Source organism: Pezoporus flaviventris, unplaced genomic scaffold, assembly GCF_033815535.1.
Source record: "Pezoporus flaviventris isolate CSIRO_AGI_PZ_B2104156 unplaced genomic scaffold, CSIRO_AGI_Pfla_v1 ptg000043l, whole genome shotgun sequence".
Classification (NCBI taxonomy): Eukaryota; Metazoa; Chordata; class Aves; order Psittaciformes; family Psittacidae; genus Pezoporus; species Pezoporus flaviventris.
The window spans coordinates 3,360,308-3,383,539 of record NW_026892591.1 but is presented as its reverse complement, the minus strand read 5'-3'; the positions used below and the strand labels follow the sequence as shown (position 1 = coordinate 3,383,539).

At 61.3% G+C, this 23,232-nt stretch overlaps 5 protein-coding genes across 7 annotated transcripts in view; 1 reads left to right on the top strand and 4 right to left on the bottom strand.

Annotated features, from left to right (window-relative positions):
- Nucleotides 1-7,085, top strand: part of NFIC (nuclear factor I C) — a 32,199-nt gene extending 25,114 nt beyond the window's left edge. For 2 of the 3 annotated variants that reach the window (XM_061467033.1, XM_061467032.1), the window contains 5 exons: nt 1,148-1,276; nt 1,396-1,580; nt 3,057-3,216; nt 4,635-4,720; nt 6,246-7,085. In XM_061467033.1, coding sequence (XP_061323017.1) covers nt 1,148-1,276; nt 1,396-1,580; nt 3,057-3,216; nt 4,635-4,720; nt 6,246-6,263 — 578 coding nt within the window. In that variant the 3' untranslated portion in view covers nt 6,264-7,085. The remainder of the gene's footprint in view (nt 1-1,147; nt 1,277-1,395; nt 1,581-3,056; nt 3,217-4,634; nt 4,721-6,245) is intronic. The other variant, XM_061467034.1, reaches the window with a different exon arrangement.
- A 4,962-nt stretch (nt 7,086-12,047) lies between these two features.
- Nucleotides 12,048-13,065, bottom strand: SMIM24 (small integral membrane protein 24). The gene is made up of 4 exons (XM_061466659.1): nt 12,860-13,065; nt 12,455-12,572; nt 12,301-12,339; nt 12,048-12,158 (listed from the first exon to the last, which is right to left on the bottom strand). The coding sequence occupies exons 1-4, from the start codon at nt 12,930-12,932 to the stop codon at nt 12,065-12,067; spliced, it is 324 nt and encodes a 107-aa protein (XP_061322643.1). The 5' UTR covers nt 12,933-13,065; the 3' UTR covers nt 12,048-12,064.
- Nucleotides 13,066-14,157: 1,092 nt separating this feature from the next.
- SMIM44 (small integral membrane protein 44) lies at nt 14,158-15,148 on the bottom strand. Its single transcript, XM_061466658.1, has 2 exons — nt 14,608-15,148; nt 14,158-14,500 (listed from the first exon to the last, which is right to left on the bottom strand). The coding sequence occupies exons 1-2, from the start codon at nt 14,963-14,965 to the stop codon at nt 14,277-14,279; spliced, it is 582 nt and encodes a 193-aa protein (XP_061322642.1). The 5' UTR covers nt 14,966-15,148; the 3' UTR covers nt 14,158-14,276.
- Nucleotides 15,149-16,576: 1,428 nt separating this feature from the next.
- On the bottom strand, nt 16,577-19,542 carry DOHH (deoxyhypusine hydroxylase). The gene is made up of 4 exons (XM_061466991.1): nt 19,229-19,542; nt 18,387-18,463; nt 17,891-18,128; nt 16,577-17,058 (listed from the first exon to the last, which is right to left on the bottom strand). The coding sequence occupies exons 1-4, from the start codon at nt 19,500-19,502 to the stop codon at nt 16,742-16,744; spliced, it is 906 nt and encodes a 301-aa protein (XP_061322975.1). The 5' UTR covers nt 19,503-19,542; the 3' UTR covers nt 16,577-16,741.
- Nucleotides 19,543-20,665: 1,123 nt separating this feature from the next.
- Nucleotides 20,666-23,147, bottom strand: LOC133276115 (uncharacterized). The gene is made up of 3 exons (XM_061466638.1): nt 22,974-23,147; nt 22,474-22,851; nt 20,666-22,049 (listed from the first exon to the last, which is right to left on the bottom strand). Exons 1-3 carry the CDS (start codon nt 23,145-23,147, stop codon nt 20,916-20,918), a joined length of 1,686 nt encoding a protein of 561 aa, XP_061322622.1. The 3' UTR covers nt 20,666-20,915.
- Nucleotides 23,148-23,232: the final 85 nt, after the last annotated feature.

The following is a 23,232-nucleotide window of genomic DNA, read 5'->3' as shown; positions in this document are numbered from 1 at the left end:
AGGGGCCGTGAGGTTGCTGTAGACCCCCCCACCAAGACACAGGCTCTCTGTAGGGTCAGCCCAGTGCCCCAGCCCCACACCAGCCTCTCCCAGCCCCACAGCGGATGCTTCTGCTGCGGGCAGCAGCTCTGTTGCTTTCTTGGCATTTTTTCTGTTGGTTTTTTTCTTCCCTTTCCTGTCTAGACAGCCCCAATTAGCTGTTCATTAAGAAAAGGGGGGGGGGGGGGGTGGTGGGCTAATTAAAGCGATGCTGCGGGGCTGGCAAGGCAGCTCCCACACCCCGGGGTGCCTTTGCAGGCCAGGGACTGCTCATCTTCCCCCCTCTTCAGCTCTTATCCTGCTTCCCTGCACCCCAAACAGTGGGGCAGAATCCATCCATCCCCCCCTGCCCCCCAGTGCTGGCAGAGCCTGGAGGGTGTCTGGCTTTGAGGGACTGGAGGCAATTTGGGGAAAGCGAGTCCTGCCCCAGGAGGGTGCCCCATAGGTGCTGGGGATAGTGACCCATCCTCTACCACCACTGTGCCCATGGGCCTGGTGGGTCCTCAGAGAAATGTCACGCCCTGCCCAAAGCATTGCCTGTGGGTATGCATGGCAGGTTGGACTATGCAGGGGTGTTCCTGTCCCCTGTTGGTGGCCTGATCCGGGGCAGGAGGGAAGTGGGCAGCAATCCCATATGGGATGTTCCAGGAAATCCTCCTAAACACCAGCTGAGAAGACGCTAAACCCATTACCAGGCCTTGGCCAAATGGCCAGAGCTAAAGCCATGGTGATGGGGGAGGGTGGGAGGCACCACTGACCCCTCCCTCTCTGCCCCAGCTTCCGGCACTGCCAGAACCCCAGCCCCAGGGGTCCAGTGGTGCACCCATGGGAGCCCCCAGTTTTGGACCCTGGGTAGGCACCCACACATGCAAACACATGTGTGCACACAAGCATAGAGGTACACAAATGCCTGAGTGAACACGTGCCTGCACATGCTACATGTGTTTATGTGCACACCTGTGGTAGGCCCATAGAGCTGCCCACATCCAAGTACACCCTCACTCTTGTGCATACACGTGCACTCGTGCCGAGCCTGTCCTCAGGGACCCCCTAACCCCAGGATCGAGCTGGGTGCTGGGCTCTGACACTGCACCCTGCTTTGCCTCAGGCATCTCCCCCACTGTGAAGAAGACAGAGATGGACAAGTCCCCCTTCAACAGCCCGTCACCCCAGGACTCCTCGCCCCGTCTGAGCAGCTTCACGCAGCACCACCGTCCCGTCATCGCAGTGCACAGCGGTGAGTGTCCTAGCAGGGAAACCAAGGCATGGAGCCAGTGGGTGAGCAGTGTGGGGCTGGGCCAGTAGCTGGCTTCTGGTGACACTGGGGTGTCCCCCTCTTCCCGTTGTTGCCTGCAGGTATCACTCGAAGCCCACACCCATCATCTGCACTGCATTTCCCCACCACCTCCATCCTCCCACAAACGGCCTCCACCTACTTCCCCCACACGGCCATTAGGTACCCGCCTCATCTCAACCCACAGGACCCACTGAAAGATCTCGTCTCACTGGCCTGTGACCCGTCCAACCAGCAGCCCGGACCGGTAAGGATGCCGCCCCATCCTTGCATCCCATCACTGAGCTCGCGGTGGGGCACTGGGGTCTGTTGCATCCCCTTGACTGGGGTGATGTGTGAATGCCCCATCTCTGGTAGTGTTCAATAGTGTTCAATGCCAGGTTGGACAGGGCGTGGAGCAGCCTGCTCTAGCGGAAGGTGTCCCTACGTGGGGGGGGGGGGGGGGGGGGCTGGATCTGGTTGAGCTTTAAGGTCCGTTCCAACACAAACCATTCCATGATTTTATGATTGTCTGCCACTGTTGCCGTCACCACCACCACAGTTGGGGGTCAGGGCACTCTGGTGGCACTTCGGTGCCAGGACCCAGCCTGGTAGGGTGTTGGACAGGGCTGGGCAGCCATGCATTGGTTTGGGAGCGCGACTGCAGCTGGTCGGTGTTAATAGCTTGGTTCTCTGGTGATGGAGCAGAGACAGGGCAGTGAGTGCTGGGGCTGAGCCATTGGCTGGGTCTGGGGTTGTCTGTGGGAGCAGGGGACGTGACCATTGCCAAAGAGCCACCGTCCGCCATCATGCCAGGAGACTGATGCGCTCTGTGTGCCCCGGTTCTGGCTGGTGACCCATCAGCCCTGTCCCCACTGTGCCATGTCCCCATCGGGTGGCAGGGCCACACTGAGCTGTTGTGTGCTGTCCCTCATCCCAGTACCCCGCACACCCAGCACTCAGCACATCCAGCACCCCATGCACCCCCCATGCCACATATCCAGCACCCCCAGAAAGCACAAAGTGCACTCAGCAGCCAGTGCCTGCAGCACCCAGTGCACCTAGCACCCCCCACACCCAGCACCCAGCAGATGCACTACCCTACACACCTAGTACCCAGTGCCCCCAACATGCCATGCACCCATCACCTCATGCACCCTGCACCCCGCACACCCACCCTGTGCTCCCTTTGTGCCTGCAGCCAGGGCCTAGGAGTGGCTACATCCCCATGCCCTGCCCTCCTGTGCCCCATTCTGCCCCACAGCCGCAGACAGTCTGGGGGAGCTTGTCTGAGCTCTGCCCAGCACCCGGTGAGACCTGATGATGGGGTGAGGGGCATGTCTGACCTTCTCCCCATGCAGCAGGTCAGTGCCGGGGCTAGCAGAGACTGGGTCAGGAACAGGGGGGGAGCTGGTACAGGAGCCTTCGATGCCACTACAGGGTGCCCCATTATCTCACAGCACCCTGCCTCTGGCATGCGCCGCTATGGGGTGGGGGACGTGCCCCCCCCCCCCCCCCAAAGCCCACCTTGACCCCCCTGCTTCTCACCCCTTCATGATTCCCCAGTGGCTGGCGCCGACTGTTCAGGGCTGCTCTGAGACCCATCAAACTTGTGCCAGCAGTGAGGGATGCTCTGTGCGGGTGCCAACCGGCACCAGGCGCTCCCAGGCCGGCTTTTGCTGGTGCTGCCCATGCTTCCTAATGGCTTGTGCTGTTTGTTTTTCTGTCTGTGTTGTGTCCCCAGTTAAATGGAAGTGGTCAAGTGAAAGTGCCCAGCCACTACTTGCCCCCGCAGATGCTGGCGCCACCACCTCCCCCTGGCATGCCCCGCTTGGCCGTCTCTCCTGACACCAAACCCACTACGACAACTACCGAGGGAGGGACGACCTCGCCGACATCACCCAGTAAGCACCCCGCGGCGCCCACCCCTCTCCCCGGCCCGGCTGGCCCCCTCCTCTTGCAGCCCCCCCAAAGCGTCTTCCCCCCTTGTCCCCGGTGCTGCTGGGGGGGACGTTGGCGGAGGTGGGCTCCCCGCAGCCGGTGAGAGGGCGGCAGCTGGCACGCCATGAGTTTGCTGGGTCTCAGGCAGGTCGGAGCAGGCAGGGTTTGGGCAGGAGGCTCTTGTGTGTCCCCACCAAGCTGGGGGTGGGGGGGCGCCCTGCACTGGTCCCAGGGACCGGATGGAGCCCCGTGTCATTCCGAGCCGACGCCTTGCCCAAACCCCCCCCCCCCCCCCCCCCGCCCCCGATACAGGAAGGGCTTGCCAAGGGACGCAGTTGCCTCTCCGTGCCTCAGAACGCGGTGGTGCTGCTGGTGAGGCAGGGGCCGGCTGAATGGCTGCGGTGGTGGAAGGGTGCCGGGCTGTGTGTGCTGCGTGGGGCTGCCGTCCTCACTCTGCCACCAGGGTCCCCAGCATGGGGTCCCTCATTTGATCAGGGGCTGTGAAGCAACTTGGGTGCAGGGCACCTGAAGATCCCCTGGGGGACCCTTCATTAGCAGTGGTTGCTGACAAGCTCATCCTTTAGATGGCCTCAGTGCCTTGGCCAGGAGGAGTTTGGGGTCACAAAGGGGAGACGCTGGTGTCACCCCCAGCCTGGCATCAGGGCGTGTGCTGTAGTGGTGGGACACTGCTACCATCACCATGGTGTGCCATCACCATGATCGACGAGAACATCCCTGTCCCCATCCTGCTGTATCCATGGGACTCCTGGTACCCAGAGAGGCTGCCACGTCCCTGGAGACAGGCCACAGCTGGATGCCATTGGTATGGAGGTCACATGGCATGACGTGGAGGGGAGAGCTGTGGGGTGGTGTGGCCCAGCCAGTGATGGGACCATGTCCGCAGGGAGGGACTGGGCAGTGCCAGTCTCCCCTTGGTTCAGGGAAGGTTGCACACTGCGTGTCCCCAAGGAGCCCCGGGGCCGGCTGGTTCTGAGCGCCCCCCCCCTCCTGATGGGTCTCAGGAGCTCAGCAGGGCTGGGGGTCCCACTGCTGGACCCCTACCTAGCTGGGGGTGGAGGTCTTAATGGGGCGATGTGGCTGAGTGGAGCTGGTGGCTCCTGTTGCGCTTGCCCCACAGCACTGCACTGGCACCCCAAGGGTGCCCCCAGCCAGTCATCACCACAAAGCCACCCCTCCAGAGGGCACAGGCACAGAAGGCACAGCATCCCTCACCTCCATGTGCTGCCAGAACACCACCAGGGACACTGCCCTGCTGCTAGCTCCATGTGCCTGGGACGCCTGTCCCAGCAGTGCCAGGCAGCAGTGGGACAATGGCGATGCCACCGGCAGCCCCGTTAATGAGCTCTCGTTTGTTCCCCAGCCTACTCTGCACCAGGCACGCCCCCTGCGAACCGTTCCTTCGTGGGATTAGGACCAAGGGATCCTGGGAGTATCTATCAGGCACAGGTGAGAGCTGGGATGCTGCTGGGGGGACCCTCCTGCCTTCACCCTGGGCACTGCCGTCATAGCATCACTGTTGTGGGCATCACTGTTGTGGGCACAGCCGTTGCGGGCGTCACCACCGTGGGTGTCTCCACTATGGCATTGCTGCAGTGGTGGCCATCGCTGCTGTGGGCATTGCTGCCATGGACATCACCAGCATGGCATTGCCACTGTGGGCACTGCTGCTTTGGGCATTGCTGGCTTGACATCGCTGCTGTGGGTGTCCCCATTATGGGTATTTCCATTATGGGCATTGTCACCATGGGTATCCCCACCATGGGTATTGCCACCATGGCATCCCCACCTTGGGACTGCCACCATGGGAATCCCCAGCCAAGCCAAGCCAAGGCCACAGGTGCTCCTGGTGACTTGTGGCCACCAAATGTCCCTCATGGCAGCAGGAGGTCCCTGCCATGCTCACAGCTAGCACCATGCACAGCATCCCTGCATGAGGGGCACTGGGGCTGTGTGTCCCTTCCCCAGGCAGACACAGACACCCTGACCTTCCCACTCCAGCCATGGTGGGATGTGGCACGCGCCTTTCCCAGGAATCTTCACTGGTGCTGGGTGTGTTGAACCAGCCGTGGGTGAGGCACCGTGGGCAGTGCCATGGGCCAGCGCTAGCACCTTGTGCCTCACTTGTGCTACAAGTTGCACAACCTCAGTGGTCTCCTCAGGGGCAGTGTCGGGATGCAGTAGGATGGAGTACAGATGGCGCCATGGCGGGAGTGAGAAGCTGGGGGACTGAGCTGGTCCATGGGGTACCCAAGGGTGCTGTGCTGTGACACAATGCTCAGGGCCCATGAGCTAGGGCACCCCAGGCATGGTGTGCAGTTGCTGGTGGCAAACACTGGGGTCTGGCTCTGACCAGAGTGCCCTGCCTCAGTTTCTCCAAAGGACAGAGTGGGGTGGGCACCCTGAGGCTTTTGCATCCCTAAAGAGGAGACACGGGGTGCTAGGGTCCATGCACCCCAAATCCTGTGAGGGTCACTGTCCCTGTCACTGTGCATGTGTGTTTGGATGCACTCCAGGAGCTTCCCCAGGGCGGAAGGATGCTCTGCCTTGGGAAACTGAGGCACAGTGGGGACAAAATGAGTGTCCCATGCTCCCGGGAGTGGTGGCTGAGACAGGCTGCTCTCTGGTCATGTGTGGTGGGGCTGGGAAGGGTTAAGGGAAGCAACGGCTCCGAGCTGTCTCGTTGCCAACGGAAACCAGACATGAGGTAATCGGGAATGAACTTGAACTTGGGGCTGGAGATGGGGGGGAGAGACAACGGGAGGGTGGTAGGGGCCACCCCGCGGGGTCCCCAGTTCTGCCACCCCTCTGCTTGTCCCCAAGCAGGACACTTTCTCTGCAGAGCATCGCCTTGGCCACTGAGGAGGATGGGGGGGCACTGAGTGAACTCGGTGCAGGAGTGGGGCAGTGAGGGTAGCATGGGGACAGCGTGGGGACACAGGGTAACGCCAGGCTTTCTCCTCTCTCCCGGCAGTCCTGGTACCTGGGATAACCGCCGCCGTGCCGCCCCTTCGCCTCCCTTCTCTGCTTTAGGCACCCCCAGAGGAACATCCCTGAGCACCAGGCCCAGCCTTGTGGTGACGATGGAGAGCGTGGACTCACGATGACGACGACGACAACGACGACGACAAGCAAAACCCACACCCGAAGGAAAGAGCGAGGGAAAGGAAGAAGGAAAAGGGTCAAACTTCTTCAAAACAAAAAAACCCACACAAACAACACCCCCCCCCAACCCAGGAGGATCCCACACCCCCCTCCCCCCAGGAGAACAAAGAAACACACACACACAAAAGAGAGAAAAAAACACTATTATTTGCCCCCGTTGGACAGCGCTACGCTGAGACCTGACACAACTCGTGCCAGCAATGCTCCTGCAGCGCCTGACCCCCAGCGGCTGCCGACTCCCTCGGTCCTGCCTCCATGTGAGTAGAAAAGATCAAACCCCCTTTGGGCGTCCCCCCACCCGGCCACACACAGACTGTCAGGGGAGCCCGGGATGTGACACGGTGACATGGTGCTGCAGTGGCCGGGGCTTGGCTTGTCATGACTTTCACAGGAGGAAGGGGGCTGGGGGTTCCCGTCCCCCCCTACCGTGTCCCCGTGTCCCCCACACGTGTCCCCACCCCGGGGGTTGGGCGGGGGGAGCTGTGATGAGGGGACACTCCGTGTGTCTGAGCTATGCATTCCTGTGGACAGGTACGGGGGGGGGGGGGGGGGGGGGGGGCGATTGTGTTGCACATTTGTAGGAAATGCACTTTGAAGAGGGATTGGTAAAAAAAAAAAAAAAGAGAGAAAGAAAAAGAAGAAAAGAAAATATTACAAAAAAGGAGGAAAAGGAAGAGGAGGAGGAGGACGAAGAGGAGGAAGAAACAGAGCCCCTGGCCTGGCCTCTGGCTGCTTTGGGGTTTTTTGGGATTTTTTCTTTTTTTTAACGCCAAGGGCAGAGCCCCCCCGCACCCCCCAAAGCACCCCCCACCCCCCAAACCCCCCTGCACCCCAAAGCCCCCTCTGCACCCACCACCCTGCGCCAGGTGCCTGAACTGCTGCGGTGGAAGGGACACAGACCCGGAGAACCCCCTTAAGGATCCCCCCCACTGGGGCGGGGAAGCGCTGGAGGAAGTCCCCATCCCGCGCAGGAGAGGAAGAAGATGAGGAAGACCCCCGGTGTCCCCCCGGAGCAGACTGGTGTTTCCCCCCGGCGCCGCAGGGGACAGCTCACGGGGGTGATGGAGAGAAGCCACTGTGGGATGTGCGGGATGGCAGCGAGGGCACCGCCAAACCCTCCCCCGCCTCCCGCGGGAAGGAAAAGAGCTGGATGGAGGAAATCCCTGGAGAGGAGAAGACATCCAACACGAGAAGAAAAAGAAAACAGCAAAAGAAGCACTTGGCGGCAACGGAGCCCTCTTTCGTTTGGGGTTATTTTTTATAGACCTGAGAAAAGCATTAAAAAAAAAAAAAAAACCCAAGGGAAAAAAAAAACAGCGAAAAAGAGGAGGAAAAAAAAAAAGAAAAAAAAAAAAACGGACAAAACCCCCTGTTTATAAGTGCATGGTGCTTTACCAGGACCTGGCGACCCGGCTCGGCCCCGCCGTGCCGGCGATGCTGTGCATGGCAGAGTGTAACCGGCTCGACCTTCCCCTCAGCAACAGAGAAAAAGAGGAAAAAAAAAAAAAAAACACAAACAAACAAAAAAATCTGTATAAAAGAAAAAAAAAAAAAAGGGGGCGAAAACCCGAAAAAAAAGCAAGAAAAAAAAAAAAAACAACAAATCCATGTTTTCCTAATTTGCACGAAGTTTTCTACCACAAGATGTGCCTTTGCCTTCGGAGCCTCAGTATTACCGGGCCCGGTGCCGGGGAGCGGGAGCCACTGCATGCCCGGGGCCCCCCCCCCGCCTCCTGCATGGCTTCTTGGCCGGAAAAATCCCCTTTTTCTCTCTTTTACTATTATTATTATTATTATTATATTGTTATTAATTTTTTTAACCCATTTTCCTCCCCTTTGGAAACGTCTTCCAGTTGATGCACCCTCTGCGCCAACACACCAGAATATGCAATTGCCGCCCCCCCCCCCCCCCCCCCCGCTTTGCCTCTTTTTGAGGGGGGTTCCTTCCCTTTTGGGGGGGGGTCTTTTGGTTTTTGGATTCCAGCAACCAAAGGCAGCAAGGTGGGAGGCAGCGCCCCCCTACCCCTCCCAGGCCTGGACCCTGCCAGTGCTCTGGGTCTGGACATGGCAAGGTGGATAAGGGTGCAGTTGGGGTCCCTCATGGCTGAGCCCTCGTGAGGTGGGGGGGCAGCATCCTGACCTCCCCCTTTTGAACTGGTTTTTAATGGGGTGCAGGGCCAAGAGGGCTGAGCCCAGCAGCTCTTGTGACAGGAATGGAACCGTGTGAATGTAGCTGTGCCCCTCCCCTCCCCCCCAAATAAAGGGCTGGTGGTGGGGGAGGGTCACAGGTCATAGGCCCCCCTATCTATCTCCATTGGCCTCATCTTGGGGGGTCAGGAGGGAACGGGCCAAGAGGTCTCCTCTTGCCTGTGCAAAACCACAGAGCGGGGGCTTGACACCCCCAAAAAATCCAGATTTTGCCTTAAAACCCACCGTCCCGCCGGCCGGAGAGACACTCCCCTTCCCCCAGCCCTGCTGAGGCTGAGGCCTGACGCGGGTTGTGACACCGATGGGTGGGCGGCACCGCGCGGCGGCGCTGCTTCGTGATGAAGAAACGTGAACATTTTGGGGCTTTTTTTTACATTTTTGATAGTTTGGTGTTTTTTTTGTGTATGTGTGTGTCCAAAAGTGTTAGCGGGGGACGAAGGGGGAAAAGTAGGGGGGGTCTTCCAGCCACCGGTGTGGTTTGTTGGGGGTCCCACCAATGGGGACGTCCGTGGGAGACACTTTCTGATGCAAGGTGCAGTGTTGATGTCTGCAGGGACAATGTAAGGCGGTGGGGGGGGATCAGCGCCCAGCGGGGAGAGAGATGTTGAAATGATGGAATTTAGGGGAAAGTAAAAAAGAAAAACCAAACAAAAAAAAAAGGGGGGGGGGGAAGGAAAAAAAGAAGACAAAAGGAGGGTTTTAAGGCTCGAAAAAGGATCAGAAAATACAAAAATTAGTGGTTTTTTGCAGGGGTGACAGGAGGGAGGGAGAAACTCCCCCAGGGCAGCCCCCCCGGCATGTGCGGGCCCTGGGGAGGAGGTGAGGAGCGCTGGCGCCCCTCGGGTCTGCCTTTCCCCCCCCCCCGGAAGCCCCTGGCTCTCCCCTTTTGCTGCCTTTGCCCCGGGCCAGCCCAGCGGCTGCGGCCCCCCAGAACCCTCCCTCGGCAAGAAAAGCACCTTAAACATGTTAAGGCAAAAAATCATCACCTTGACACCCCCCCCCCAGCGGGGGGGATGGATGAGGCTTCCTATGGGGGGGTCCGGGAGCCCCCATCCCCCACGCCCCGGGGACTTTGCACTGCTCCCCCACCCCCGCAAAGGGAATATGCAACCCCCCCCCCAGAGCTCTCGGAGTGGGGGAGGCAGGAGGGGGGAGGCACCACTAATTTTTATTATTTCTATTTTAATTGTTTTCCCTTTTAGTTTTTAACCCCCTCCAAGCCCCCACCTCGCTGCGGGGGTGGGCGCAAAGCGAGGTGGGGGAGGATCCACATATGATCCCCCCATCACTGGGGCTGCTTATGGGAAGGGATCCCATAAGATGGGGGGATGAAGGGGAGGGGTCCGCTCGACAATCACCAGGGCCCCCCCGGGGGGCTTCGTGCACTACAGCCTCTCCTCGAGGGTTTTTTAGGCTCGTCGGCTTCAACGGTTAATTAATAGTCCTCGTGCCCTATAAATAACGCTGTACATAGGAGCTCCCCCCCGCACACACACATATATATATATGGGGCTGCGGGACAGGGGGGCCCTGCGGGCTGCACGCACCTAAAGGTACTTTAAAGCGCAAAGAAATATATATATATAAATATCACTATATATATATATATATATATATACACATACCCCGCTATATATATATGGCGTGTCCGTCGTCGGTTTGTTTCTGGTTTGGGTTTGTTTTTCACGTATTCTTGAGTTTGGAAGTGCTGCTGCTGCGGGTATGGGGAGCACCCATGGATGCCACTTTGCAGCACCCGGGAATACCCCTCTGCAGCACCTATGGGTGTCTCCCCTGCAGCACCCATGGATGCCCCCTTGCAGCACCCACGGGTACCCCGTGCAGCAGCACCCGGGGATGCCCCCATGCAGCACCCTGGGGTATCTCCCCTGCGGCACCAACGGTGCCAGCAGGCAGGCGGGAGCGGAGGTGGAGCCCGGGAGGTTGCGTGTGTGTGTAATGGGGGGAGGAACATCCCCCCCCCACCCCCCCAAATAGCGGCAGAAGGAGGGACCCTCCCAAAAGGCGCCTTTCGGGGGGCAGCCGGGGCCCCCTCACAAACCAAAAACGTGCCGCAGTGCCTCCGCGCTACCGGCTGCTCCACCGCCTTTTGGGGGGATCCTACCCTCCGCACCCCCTCCGTTCCTCCCCTGCACCCCAACCTCCCCACCCCCCGGTCTCCCCCACTTTGTACCCCTCGAGCAGCCGGATTCTCGCTTCTTGCTTCACCGCAGCCGTTACTGACCCCCCGGGACCCCTCGGGACCCCCCCCCCCGTTTCATCACGATACTCGGTTCTCCCGCCGCGCAGCCGCTGCCGATCCCCGCCGCGGGGCGGGGGGGTGGAGGGGGGGGGGGGCGGTTGGGGGTTCTGTTTGTTTTGTTTCTTTTTTGTTTCTTTTTTTTTTTTTTTTTTGGTTGGGTTTTGGTTTTTTTCGGTTGTTTCCCACCCTCCCCCTATGCAAAGAAAAAAAAAAGAGACAGAAAAGAAGAAAACAAAACAAAACAAAACAAAAACTGACACGGGGAAGAACAAAACAAAACAAAACAAAAAAAAAAGAAAAAAATAAAAATCATTAAAAAAATACAAAAGCCAGAAAATGTACAAACATTAAACGAGCTCTGCTTCAACTCCCGCCCGCCTCCGGCCGTCCTTTGCCACCGGCACCAAGGCACCGCTGCGGTGCGCTGGGGTGTACTGGGCTGTGCTGGGATGTATTGGGATGTACTGGGGAGCTCTGGGATGTACTGGGGTGGATTGGGGTGCACTGGGCTGTACTGGGATGCACTGAGCTGTGCTGGGCTCTGTTGGGATGTACTGGGGTGCACTGAGCTGTACTGGAGTGGATTGGGGTGCACTGGGAGCACTGGAGTTCACTGGAGCAGAGTCATGGCGGGCAATGGGTGCCCATCACCCCCTCCCGCTCAGTCTATAGGGGACACAGGGGGGTGCAGCTGCGGGGTCCCACTGCCACCGCCTTGCTCAAATGACGTCATCGCCTCACCGGTGTGACGTCGTTGCCCTCACCCGTAGGACGGCGTTGGCCCAAATTGGGGGTCCCCACTGGCCCCGCCCCACCCAGGGGGTCCCCGGTGTCCCTGTGACACCCCCACAGGCCCCGTCCCGGCGCAGTGACACCAGACGGTTGACACTGGGGACTTTTACTAGGGTTCATCTCCCCCCCGCTACGGGGGGACCCGCCAGATGCAGGGATGGAGGGTGCGGGGGGTCCCTGCGCTGCCTTCCCGGATCCACTCCTGCGGGGGATCCACGCCGGATTGCGGCTGCAGCCGGAGCCGCCCCACGACACCTCCCGTTCCGCGGCCGCAGCCGCAAAACCCGGCGCGGATTCGCGCCCCGCAGACTGGGGTGGGGGCTCGATGCCCGGTGGGGCGTCCCGGCGCCCGCCTCGACCCCGGCTCACAGCGGCGTAGCTTTCTTATGCCCTTCGCCGTCGCTCTCCTCGCCGCTGCCCTTCTCAGCCGCCAGGTTGACGCAGCCGGTGCGCTCCAGCCTGCCGGGAGGGACGGTAAACGGTGCACGAGGCCGCCACCGTGTTCTCTGGCCGTGCTCAAGGCACGCCGGGCATGTGGCCGTGTCAGCGAGGCCCCCAGCGAAAGGCCCGTGGCAGCCCCGCAGAGCCCGGCCCGTGGTACCTGCTGGTCCGCGGGGTGTCCTGAAGGCCGCCCTGCTTCCTGAGAGGAGATAGAGGAGTGAGCAGAGCTCCAGGATGCCCTGTCCCTTCCCTGCAGCTCCCGCGCTCGGCCTCGGGCATGGCCGCCCCCCCCGGCCCGGCCCAACACCCCCAACCTGCGCATCCGGAGCTTCCAGAGCCGGTTGACGAGGAGGAGGATGAAGACGACGAAGAGGAAGACAACGACGGCTGTGAGGCCGACGAGCCAGGGCTGCAGCTCCTTGGGGCCAGTGCCTGCACAGCCAGGGATGGGGACAGCTTCAGAGGAGCCCCATCCTGAAGGGGATGGACTCCGCATCCCACAGCACAGGGTCCCAGACATTCACCACCCGCTCCCCACCATCTGTCCCGTGCCACCCTCCACAGCCAACCTGTCCCCAGGAGAGCATAGGGACAGCAGGGAGCACAGGGGGCAGCAGGTGGGTGCCCTCACATCTCTCTGCTCTGCCCCCAAAGTGGTCGCTGCCAGGGCACTGGGACAGACTGGTCCTGCTGGAGATGGGAAGTATGGGGGCACCTACCGTCCTGTCCCCAGGCAGTGGTGGCGAGCATGAGCAGGACCAGGAGCGAGAGGGGCTGCCAGGCCCTCAGCATCTTTGGTGGGAGGTCAGCAAAGGACTGCAGCACTCCGGATCCTGCACCCCAACGTGGGTCCTGTCCCAAAGCCAGTGACGGGCAAGTGTGGGTGCTGCTCTGTGCACCCGGGGCCAAGGAGCAGTTTTTATTGCACTTGAGAGGACAAGTGTCACCAACACCACAGCAACGTGCTCCTTGGGAGGTGGCACCGGCACTGGTTCAGACACGGGTCTGTGGGTGCTGGGGTCCAGCATGGGTGGATAGAGAGGGATGGATGGAAGGAAGGAAGGCCCAGTGCCCCATCCAGTCTATCACCTCTACCCATGGGGTGCTACACACCCTGTCCCAGCTGGCAGTGCTGGGGCAGATCCAGGCCACTGCTCCATCCCCACAGACACAGCCCCCAACCTGCCATGCTGTGGGGACAGAGCAGTACAGGGGGACACGCACGGGTAGTGCCAGTCCAGCCGCAGCTGCCCTCAGGCCTATCTATGCCCCAGATGCATTGGCTAGTGCTGGAAGGACTCAGTCATGTCCCTGGGGAGCGCCCAGTACTGTGGGGAGCTAAACATTAACGGTGTTATCAGGAGACCTTGGCAGGGTGCAGCCCCCACCCACCAGAACATGGAAACATGGAGGCATGGGATGCCCGGGAGCACCTCGGGGATGGACTGAGGGTACCCTGCCCATGGCAACCCCTGAAGGGACCTGGGGACAGGGCCCCTGCTGAAGGGGGCGGTGTGAGGTAGGGGGGTGGAGCCCCAGCCTGGGTCTAAGGGGGGGGGGGGCATCTGGACAAGGCAGCCCATCTCCAGTGCCCCCACCTGCAGCTTTGCACCCCCAAGACCAGCTTTGGGTGTCACCTGTGGGTGCCCCTGAGCTCTGCCCCATGAGGAAAGGGCATAGCCTGGCAGGGTCAGGGCAACAGGGTGCCAGCGGGAACAAACCCAGCCTCAGTGTCTGTCTGTCTGTCCCTCTGCACGTACAGTCACGCTGACATCGGCCTCCCTGCGGGTGCACATCCCCACGTGTCCATGATCATGTGTGTGTACCCATGCCCCTGCGCCCATGCCAGGGTTTTGCATCCCCTTCACACCCCCACACGTGTGTAACACACGCGCCTCTCCCCACGTGCCTGTGCCCAGCACAGGGAATGTCCCTGCTGTCCCCAGGTCAGGGTGTCCCAGGACTGCCCCCTCCCCATGTGCACAACAAAGGGGCAAGCGAGCAGGGACAGGGCAGGAGCCTTTATTGGGGGCAGCGATGGCAGCCCTGAGATAGTGCTGTAGGGCTGCAGGAGGACCTGGCTGCAGGGAGGGCTCCGGGGTGCTGGTGGTGGCAGGAATGGGGCATCCCCCAGCTCTAGAACAGCCTCTTCTTGTGGGAGTCGGCAAAGGAGATGGAGCTGCGCGGGGTGGATGGAAGCAGTCGCAGCACGATGTCCGTGCCCGGCACCACTCCTGCGCCTTCACCCTCCAGCTCCCTCTCTCCCAGGGTCCCATCCTCCTCCAGCCACACCACCTCCGGCACTGTCCCCTTGGCCATCACCACCTTCTCCTCCTCCGCTTTGGGCCCGAACGCCCAATCTGGGGGGGCAGAAATGGAGCTGTCAGCAGCACAGCCCCATAGCAAAGGCTCTGGGTGACCCACCTCACGCAGCCCCTCATCCGCCCTCGCTGCAGGTAGCACTCACCAGCAAAATCATGCACCAGGTCCTTGATGAGGTGGCCAACAATGGCGTAGGCCACCAGCAGCACCAGGGTGGACGCCATCATCAGGTAGAGCACATAGCGGGGCAGGCGGATGCTGTCCAGTGCAGGGGGTTTGTACTCCACATAGAGCACCCCATCCTCCTCGTGGGGAGACTGCAGCAAGTTCCGCGGCCCCCAGGCCTCCCTGGGGCTGGGGAGTGGGGTTCCCCCCGGCAGGGCCATCAGCAGCTCCCCCCAGTCACCAAGGGACAGAGCATCCATGGGAAGGAGCTTAGCGCCCGCTAATCCAGGCACAGCACTGGCGGGCTCCACCTGAGGGGGGCTGGGGAGCTGTGACATGGCCCAGGGTATCCAGAATCTGCCCCCCTGGCAGCTCCACAGGTCCCTCCATCTCCCCAGAAGTGGGGAATCCCCCACAGCTGGAGAACCCCCAAAAGCAGGGATGGCAGGGACAACAGACACAGCCCAAAGCCTCTCCCAATCCCCTGGGCTTGGTTAGGTCCCACGGGCAGATTGTGCAAGATGCTGCACAGGATGCGACAACCTCTGCGCCAGGCAGAGATGGGCAGGGTGATGGGCACCACATCCCGACACCAAGGGGGCCCATGGGGACCCTTTGCTGTGCTGTCGCCTTCCCAGGGCTTTATGTCAGCCCCGCACGTGGCAGCAGCACCCAGCACTGGCCAGGGGGGGTGAAGGTGTCCATGAGGTTCAGCTCCAAGTCCGGGCTCAATACCCAGGTCCTGCTCTGCCCTGGCACACTGGGGTGCACTGGGCTGTACTGGGATGGGCTGCTGAACTGTAGCCTGGCTCTGCTGCACCCAGCTCATCCCTGGCCAGATCCTGGCTGCAAAAATGCCAGGTTTGTTCCAACTTGGGTTTAAAAGGCCCTTGTGGGGAGCAGAGGCAAATGGCAGTGCAGATTTAGAAACAACGCTGCGTGGCCCAAGTGAACCTGGACAGGGAATGGTGGAGAGCAAAGGGTGGGAGCTGCTGACTCCAAAACAGTGTAATAATGTCACGTTTTTGTAGTGCTGAGAAACAGAGAGAGGTTTGGTGGGCTTCAGGCTCCATGACACACACAGGTGACCCCATCCACAGCACTGGGACACGCAGGTCTGACTTGCAGTGAGCACATGGGTTACCTACAGAAGTTGTAGATGATGCTTCATCCCTGGCAGTGTTCAAGGGATGGGGCTTGGAGCAACCTGCTCTAATGGAAGGTGTCCCTGCCTGTGGCAGGGGGCTGGAACCGGAGGCTTCCCACTCCAGGGCACAGGCTATAGCACTGCGCTGGATTCCTGCTGGAGCTCCTGCTGCCAGCACTTAGCTGCCTGTCAGCCAAGCCCTGTACCCACAGCAGGTGCCTGGGGGTGCTGGGTGACAGCAGCAAACCCTAGCCTCAGTCCCCTCCAGGTCTGGTTCAATGTGGGGGAAGTCCAGGCAGGCTCTGCCTCACCCTGTAGCCCCGATGGCAGTGGTGCTCCCTGCAGAGAGCAAAGCGCAGCCAAGGCTTCCAAACTGCCATGAAACAACGCCCATCCCAGGGCAAAGGCTGTGGCAAGCACAGCTCTGGCCTGCCCTGACAGGTCAGGCCGAACACACACAGCTCCTCCACTGCAGAGGCAAGGAGGGATGAGGCTCAGCACGAGCACCAGTGCTGATTTTGAGGCATCACATCCCTACAGCCTCCAGAGTGAGTGCCCAAAGCCAGCCCCGGCCTTCCAGCAAAGCTCCCCAGAGAAAGCAGAGCTTTTCCACATGGAGCCACGATGGCAGCACAAGCCCAAAGCAGCTCCAAGGCCCCATAAGGCCACAACAGGCTCTGATGTGCTGAACACAGCTCACGTGGTCCCAGCTCTGAGCCAGGCTGCAGGTAAGCAGGGAAAAAAAGGCAGATCCAGGAAACTGAAGGTGGTGGGAGAAGGGCAAGTACCAGCTCAGCCTGGATTTGGAGGGAGAATGCAGCTGTAATTGTGCCAGAGACTGAATCCAGTTCATCCTCCACCTCTGCCACAGCAAGGCATGGATCCACATCTCTGGAAAGGGCCATGACAGTGCTGCTGGGGTGGGGAGAAAGCAGCATCCCCATCCTGCACCTTCCAGAGCTGGGGCTCAGGCCGAGGCCTGCAGCCTGCAAAGCCCATCAGCATACTGGAACTGGTCCCCGCTCTGGTACTCGAACATGTCCAGGGCCACCTCGCAGCTCTCGCGCACCACGCGCTCCGCGTCGCAGGCGAAGGTGCGCAGGGTCTGCAGGCAGGAGGGGTGGGCTATAGAGCCCAGCGCTTCGGCGCACTCATGGCGCACCATGGGGCTCTCGGTGAGGCTGCACAGCGCAGCCGTCAGCTGTGGGACACAGGCCTCGTCCTGCATTTGGCCCAGCACATAACCAATCTCGTGGCGGAACAGGGCACTGCCACAGCGCAGTCCTGTGGGTAGAGCATAGAGTGAGCTGCCACGGCCCCGAAGGGCACGGTGTGTGTGGTCAGAGCCCCACACCCAACCCCAAAGCCATGGGGAGCACACCTGGTGGGTTAGAGCTGGCAGTCGCTGCCACAGACCACAGGGGAAGGGACAAAATACCTATGGGAAGGGGTATCCCACCTGCTCCGAGCCTGCATGGCCACAGCAGCTCTGGCACAGAAAGACTCTCTTGTGATGGAGCTGCTGTCACCTCTGCCTGCCTTGGGGAGACTGCACTGCCCATGGACCCTGCTCCACCAGCACAAGGTGCCTGGGGGTACTGGCATCTCAAGTCCTGCCATGCTGTGGGGCTGAAGAGCTGCAGCAGGAACTACCTATTTGTCACAGACTGCTGGAGAGCCTCAAGTGCTTCCCTCGTACTGGGTTGTGCACCCAGAAAGTTCCTGGGCTGTGGTTCACCCTTTCCCCACCCAGGGGACATTTACTACCCTCTCTAAAGCTATTCCCAAACCCCAAGAGGAGGTTGGCAGCTTCCAGCTTGAGAGCAGGGCCCAGGTCATACCAAGAAACATCAGGTAAGACTGGTTGGTCCCTGGCCAATATTACAGCCTGTGCTCTCTCTCACTCGGACCCACGGAGCAAGGGAGGACATTACAGGGGCTGTGAAACACAAGAGAGCACCAAGTGCTTTGCAATGTGGCTCCTGCAGCAAGCAGTGGGCAGCAGCTCTGGAACCACACAGGTGAAGAGCCCAAAAGGAGCCGCAAAGCTCTGGATTTGGGAAAGGCTAATCCTGGATTAACCTACAGAGTGTTACAGCACAGAGCCTGCCCTCACCATCCGCCAGTGCCAGCACAGCAGCACGTCCCCCCACGTTCCGCAGGGCAAACATGGCTCTGTAGCGGTCGAACAGTGGCTGGGACTCGTCCAGGAGGGTCTCACGGAGTTTGGTGACATTCGTCTCCTCCGCAGGGGGCGCAGGATCCACAGAGAGGTAGGGGCTGCTGCCTAGATTCTGCTTGTTCTCCTGCAGCCACTCCAGTCTCCTCACTGCCAACTGACATGTCTCAGCCACCTGCAGGGATGAGGACAGAGCCCTTGTGGGATGGATGGGAATGGGCTTCACTAAGACAGCAAGGAGTCAGCATGCAGGAGGAAGTTTTTCATAGAATCATGAAATCCCAGCCTGGTTTGGGTTGAAGAGAGCTAAAGCTCCTCCAGCTCCACCCCCCTGCCACAGGCAGGGACACCTTCCACTGGAGCAGGTTGTTCCCTGTGTACCCATCACCAGGGAAATGAAACCCCCTCCAGCCCCCCCACCCAAGAGCCTCACCTCAACCACAGGGTCCTCTGAATAGTGTTTCAGGATATCCAGCACATCAGGATTCCCAATAGCACCCAGGGCTTCACCTGAAGGAATGATGTGTCAGTGCACTAGCAGGGTATCTTCTGTGCTCTCCAGCAAAGCCTCGCCCTGCTCTGAAGTGAGGACATGGCCCTGACTGACCGGTGCTAAAAGACACAGCCGGAGAAATCACCACAGCAGGAACCTGGCCAGTGGGAATGGGGAGGCTCACCAACCAGTCCAGCCAGTGCCATGTGGTGAAGTGGTTGCATTCCTCCGGATCCTCCCAGCCCTTACACCCAAGATGGATGAGGCCATCATAGAATGGTTGGAGTTGGAAGGGACCTTAAAGAACACCTTCTCCTAGAGCACCTTGCTCCAAGCCCGTTTCCAACCTGGCCTTGAGCACTGCCAGGGATGGGGCAGCCACAGCTTCTCTGGGCACCCTGTGCCAGCGCCTCAGCACCCTCACAAGGAAGAGCTTCTGCATAAGAGCTCATCTCAGTCTCCCCTCTGGCAGGTTAAAGCCATTCCCCTTGGCCTGTCCCTACAGGCCCTTGTCCAAAGCCCCTCTCCAGGTTTCCTGCAGCCCCTTTAGGCACTGGAGCTGCTCTCAGGTCTCCCCTTCAGGAGCCTTCTCTTCTCCAGGCTGACCCAGCCCAGCTCTCAGCCTGGCTCCAGAGCAGAGCTGCTCCAGCCCTCGCAGCAGCTCCATGGCCTCCTCTGGAGTAACCCAAGCAGCTCCACATCAGGAGCTGTTTGGTGCCGACAGCAGCACCCAAAAGTCCCACTTACGAGCTACCCCCTCCCTGCACCCGCAGCCATCGTACCGGCCTCGTGCCTGACCATGGGCTCCTGGCTGGTGTCCTGCAGTACACGGACGAGCACTGGGATGGCTGCTTCGTCCTGCATCTGCCCCAGGCAATAGGCCAGCTCGTGCTTCAGTAGCGCAGAGTCGTCCCCGAAGGCGCTGCCGATCCAGGCCACGGCCGTGGGGCCGCCCAAGTTGCGCAAGGTGAAGAGGGCCCGGAACCGGGAGGGCAGGGGCTGCGCCGTGTCCACCAGGGCCCGGCCCACGGCGTTCACTTCCTCCTCCATCACCATCACACCGGAGGGGAGCGGGGCCTGTGGCACGCGGGGCTCCGGTCACGGTCCTGCACACGGGAAGTGAGGGAGGCCTTCGGCCGCCGGCGGCTCAGCTGGGGGAGGGGAGACCCCGCGCCTGTACCGGCGGGACCCGGTTCCACCGGACGCCCCGCAGAGCGGGGATGGGACCGGACGAGCCTGAGAAGGGGAGGGGGTGGGGGTCACACGAAACCGGTCCCGCACTCACCGAGGTCCGCCATGCTGCTCAGCCACGTGACTGCGCCACAGCTCCTACCTCCGCACTTCCGGGACCGCCCATGGGGCCCTCCCTCCCCCCGAGTGGTTCTGGCCGCAGAGCAGTGGGGCCGGCGCATGCGCGGTGGCAGCGAGCGCAGGCAGCGGGGTCCCGGTGCCCGCCTGCGGCTGCGCCCAGGCCCACCGCGGCGGAGCTGCCGGGAGCCGCGGAGGGCTTCGGCCGCAGCCCGGGCGTGAGCGGGACCCCGGGACCATGAGCTTGGGGCGAACGGCTCCGGGGAGGGACTCGGGCTGCGGGAGAAGGAATTGTTCCAGTCTCCATCTAAGCCTCCCCTGGTGTAGCTTGAGGCCTTGTTCCTTGGAGCAGAGCCCAGCCCCTCCTGGCTCCACCCTCCTGTCAGGCACTTGCAGGGAGCAGTAAGGTCCCCCCGAGCCTTCTCTCCAGACTGAACCTCCCAGGTCCCTCAGCTGTTTCCTATCACACTTGTGCTCCAGGCCCTGCAGCACCCCGTTGCCTTTCTCTGGCCCCGCTCCAGCACTTCAGTGTCTCTGTTGTAGTGAGGAGCCCAGAACTGAACACAGGATTCGAGGTGCGGCCTCACCAATGCCCAGTGCAGGGGCACAACCACTGCCCTGGCCCTGCTGCCACACTGGTGCTCATACAGGCCAGGATGCTGGTATCTTTTTGGCTGCCTGGGCACAAGCTGCTCAAGTTCAGCTCCATCACTTGGCACCTCCAGATCCTTCTCCGTGAGCAGTTTCCAGCTGCTTTTCCCCAAGCCTGGAGTGTTTTCAAGGGCTCCCCCTGGTTTCAGCCTGACAGAACGGCCTTTGAACAGAGCCATGCTCCCCAGAAAACCCAGGCAGCACCCACCCACCCAGCCCCGCTCCCCACCTTTTCCTCTCACCACACACCGCCAGACTGCTCTATGCCTGGAAGAGAGTAAAGGGCACAAAATACATTCCATTGCCTGAAACAAGTGGCAAAAACAGGATGAGGACAATGCAGCCACCCCCTTTCCCCATCCTGGGAATGGCCAATGCAGTCAGCAGCCCTTACTGGACATGGGAGGACACAGTCCTTTGCCGAGCAGCATGGTACCACTTGACCAATGTCTGCTGGAGGAAGTCCACAAGCAGGGATGTGCAGGGCTGCTCCTTCCCACCCCAGTCCCATCATCCCTCCCCAGATCTTCCCTCCCCGCAGCTCTCGAAGTACTGGCACATGAGTTCCCGCACTTGCTCAGCCCGTCCATCCTCCATGGCAGTGGGTGCAGGCTGGCAGGGCTTGGGCAGCTCAGTGGGCTCAGTGCCCTCCAGCCACTCCTGGTTGAAGGGGTTGTCGTGGGCTTCGCAAACGTTGTGCAGGATGCAGCAGGCAAGGACGAGGGTGGGCAGCAGCTCCAGGCTGCAGTCATCACACTTGAGGAGGATCTGCCAGCGTGCCTTCAGGCGCAGGAATGCATTCTCAATCACGCTGTGCGCCCGCTTCAGGCGGTAGTTGAACTGTAGCTGCCGCTGAGTGAGGGTCTCATCCTCCTGGTAGGGCTTGAGAATCCAGTCTTGCAAGGGATAGGTGGCATCACCCAGCAGCACGTACTTCTGTGCCTTCCCCATGAAGTGCTTGGGAGGGTTGGGGCACAGCCGGCCCTCCTTGGCCAGCACCCACAGGCTGGAGCTCTCCAGTACCGCGCTGTTCTCCATGCTGCCAGGGAAAGCAGTGGAGACATCCCAAAACTGGCCCAGCCCATCCACAGTGGCCTGTGTAAGGATGGAATGCCAGCCCTGGCCATTGCAGTAGTCAGCACTGAGGCGCAGGGGAGGGTGGATGGGGATGTGAAGGCTGTCCAGGGCACCGATGCAGTGCGGAAAGCCCCAGCGGGTACGGAAGATGCGCACCATGTTCTCCAGCTCCTTCTCATTGGGTAGCCGGAGGTAGAGGGGCTTCAGCAGCAAGACAACTGCATAGCTCACCTCCCGCACACACGTCTGCACTGTGGAGGGCCCCACACCAAAGAGAGGGCTCAGAGTTTGGTACTCCACATTGGTGGCCAAGTGCCACAGGGCCACAGCCACCCTCTTCTCCAGGGGCAGGGTGGGGTGGAAGTGGGCGCTGTGCGGAGCCAGCCCAGGACGCAGCTGGTTGCAGATGTAGAAGAAGGTCTCCTTGGACATCCGGAACTTCTCCAGCCAGTCCCGGGGACTAAACTCCTTCAGCACCACCCGCTCCCACCAGTCTGCCCCCGTGACACCAGGCCAAGCACGGGGGTAGAAGTAGCAGCTGGTTCTCCTCCGGCGAGCAATCAGGAGCTGCAGTGCAGAGGGGAGACAAGAGGGGAATGAGGCGGTGCTTCAGAAACTCATAAAACAGTTTGGGTTGGAAGGCACCTTAAAGCTCATCCGGTTACAACCCCCTCATGTCCTCATCGCCATACACCACATTACCTATCATTTCCAACCTGTGTCCCCACGTGTCCTTCGTGTGCCACATCCTTTGCTTCCCTCTTGCACTTCTCACGTCCCTCACCCTTTGTGTCCTAGTCACCTCTATGTCCCACATCCTCCCCATCCCACCCCCTTGCCCTGTGCCCCCCCCCCCCCCCCCCCCCCCCGCATCCTCCATGTCCCTGGGCTTCCCCCTCCGTGTCTCTGTCCCACTCATCCCCTGCTCCCGGGCCCCGCGGGCCGTGTCCCCGTGTCCTCCCCCCGCGCTGGTCGCGCCCTCCGCTGTCACCGTCATGAGCCGCTTCTGCCGCTGGCTGTAGTAGTGCCGGAGCCAGGCCCGCCGCTGCGGCCCGTCCCAGGCGCCGGCGCTGGTGCCGGGCATGGCGCGCCGCCCGCCCGTCCGCCGCCGCGCCAGCGCGCACAGCAGCACCACGAGCCGCTCCCGCATGGTCAAACCGGGACCGGGGGCCGTGCGAGAGGCTACCGGCGGCGGGGTCACGGCGGCACCGGGGACGGAATGGGCGCAGTGCGGCCGGCTCTCTCCCACGCCGAGCCCTGGCTCCGCCGCCCGGACACGCCACTGGAGCGCGGTGGAACCTCGGGGCAGCGCTGGGGGAGGCACGACCCGCACCGCGGGGCGGCACCGGGACTCGGGCAGTACTACCGCCTGTTCGGGCCGCCGCGCGGTGTCAGCAGCGGCGGGGGCTAGGCCGCGGGGAGCAGAGCGGGCCGGGATCCAGGCCCCGGGACAGCCGGAGGGGCCGCGATCGAAACCAGGCCGCCCCGTACCGGCGCCGTGACGCCAGCGCGCTGAGAGCTGACGTCAGACGCTTCCCCCACGCCGGGGTTGCGGCTGTTGCCATAGCGCCACTTCCTGTATTGATTCGAAAGGAGGCGACGGGGGCGCTCCCGTCGTACCCCGCGCGCGGGGGGCGGGGTCAGCGCTGTGGGGTTGGCCGCCATATTGCAGAGGGCTCGGGCTGGCAGAGCCTGCCGGGAGGAGGCGGAGCGGGGCCGGGCCGGGCGGGCAGGGCCCGCAGGTAGGTGG

Bases quoted from the DNA above. Each gene is read 5' to 3' on its own strand.
- SMIM24 (XM_061466659.1), bottom strand. From the start codon at position 12,932: ATGCTGAGGGCCTGGCAGCCCCTCTCGCTCCTGGTCCTGCTCATGCTC. The intron at 12,573-12,859 runs GTAGGTGCCCCC...CTGGCTGTGCAG, and splicing joins CACTGCCTGGGGACAGGACG to GCACTGGCCCCAAGGAGCTG. The intron at 12,340-12,454 runs GTTGGGGGTGTT...ATCTCCTCTCAG, and splicing joins TGGAAGCTCCGGATGCGCAG to GAAGCAGGGCGGCCTTCAGG.
- SMIM44 (XM_061466658.1), bottom strand. From the start codon at position 14,965: ATGTCACAGCTCCCCAGCCCCCCTCAGGTGGAGCCCGCCAGTGCTGTG. The intron at 14,501-14,607 runs GTGAGTGCTACC...CTGCCCCCCCAG, and splicing joins CCTGGTGCATGATTTTGCTG to ATTGGGCGTTCGGGCCCAAA.
- DOHH (XM_061466991.1), bottom strand. From the start codon at position 19,502: ATGGTGATGGAGGAGGAAGTGAACGCCGTGGGCCGGGCCCTGGTGGAC. The intron at 18,464-19,228 runs GTACGATGGCTG...TCATTCCTTCAG, and splicing joins CATGGTCAGGCACGAGGCCG to GTGAAGCCCTGGGTGCTATT. The intron at 18,129-18,386 runs GTGAGGCTCTTG...TCATCCCTGCAG, and splicing joins CAGAGGACCCTGTGGTTGAG to GTGGCTGAGACATGTCAGTT.
- LOC133276115 (XM_061466638.1), bottom strand. From the start codon at position 23,147: ATGGCGGCCAACCCCACAGCGCTGACCCCGCCCCCCGCGCGCGGGGTA. The intron at 22,852-22,973 runs GTACGGGGCGGC...CGGCCCGAACAG, and splicing joins GCGCTGGCGTCACGGCGCCG to GCGGTAGTACTGCCCGAGTC. The intron at 22,050-22,473 runs GTGACAGCGGAG...TCTGCACTGCAG, and splicing joins GGCAGAAGCGGCTCATGACG to CTCCTGATTGCTCGCCGGAG.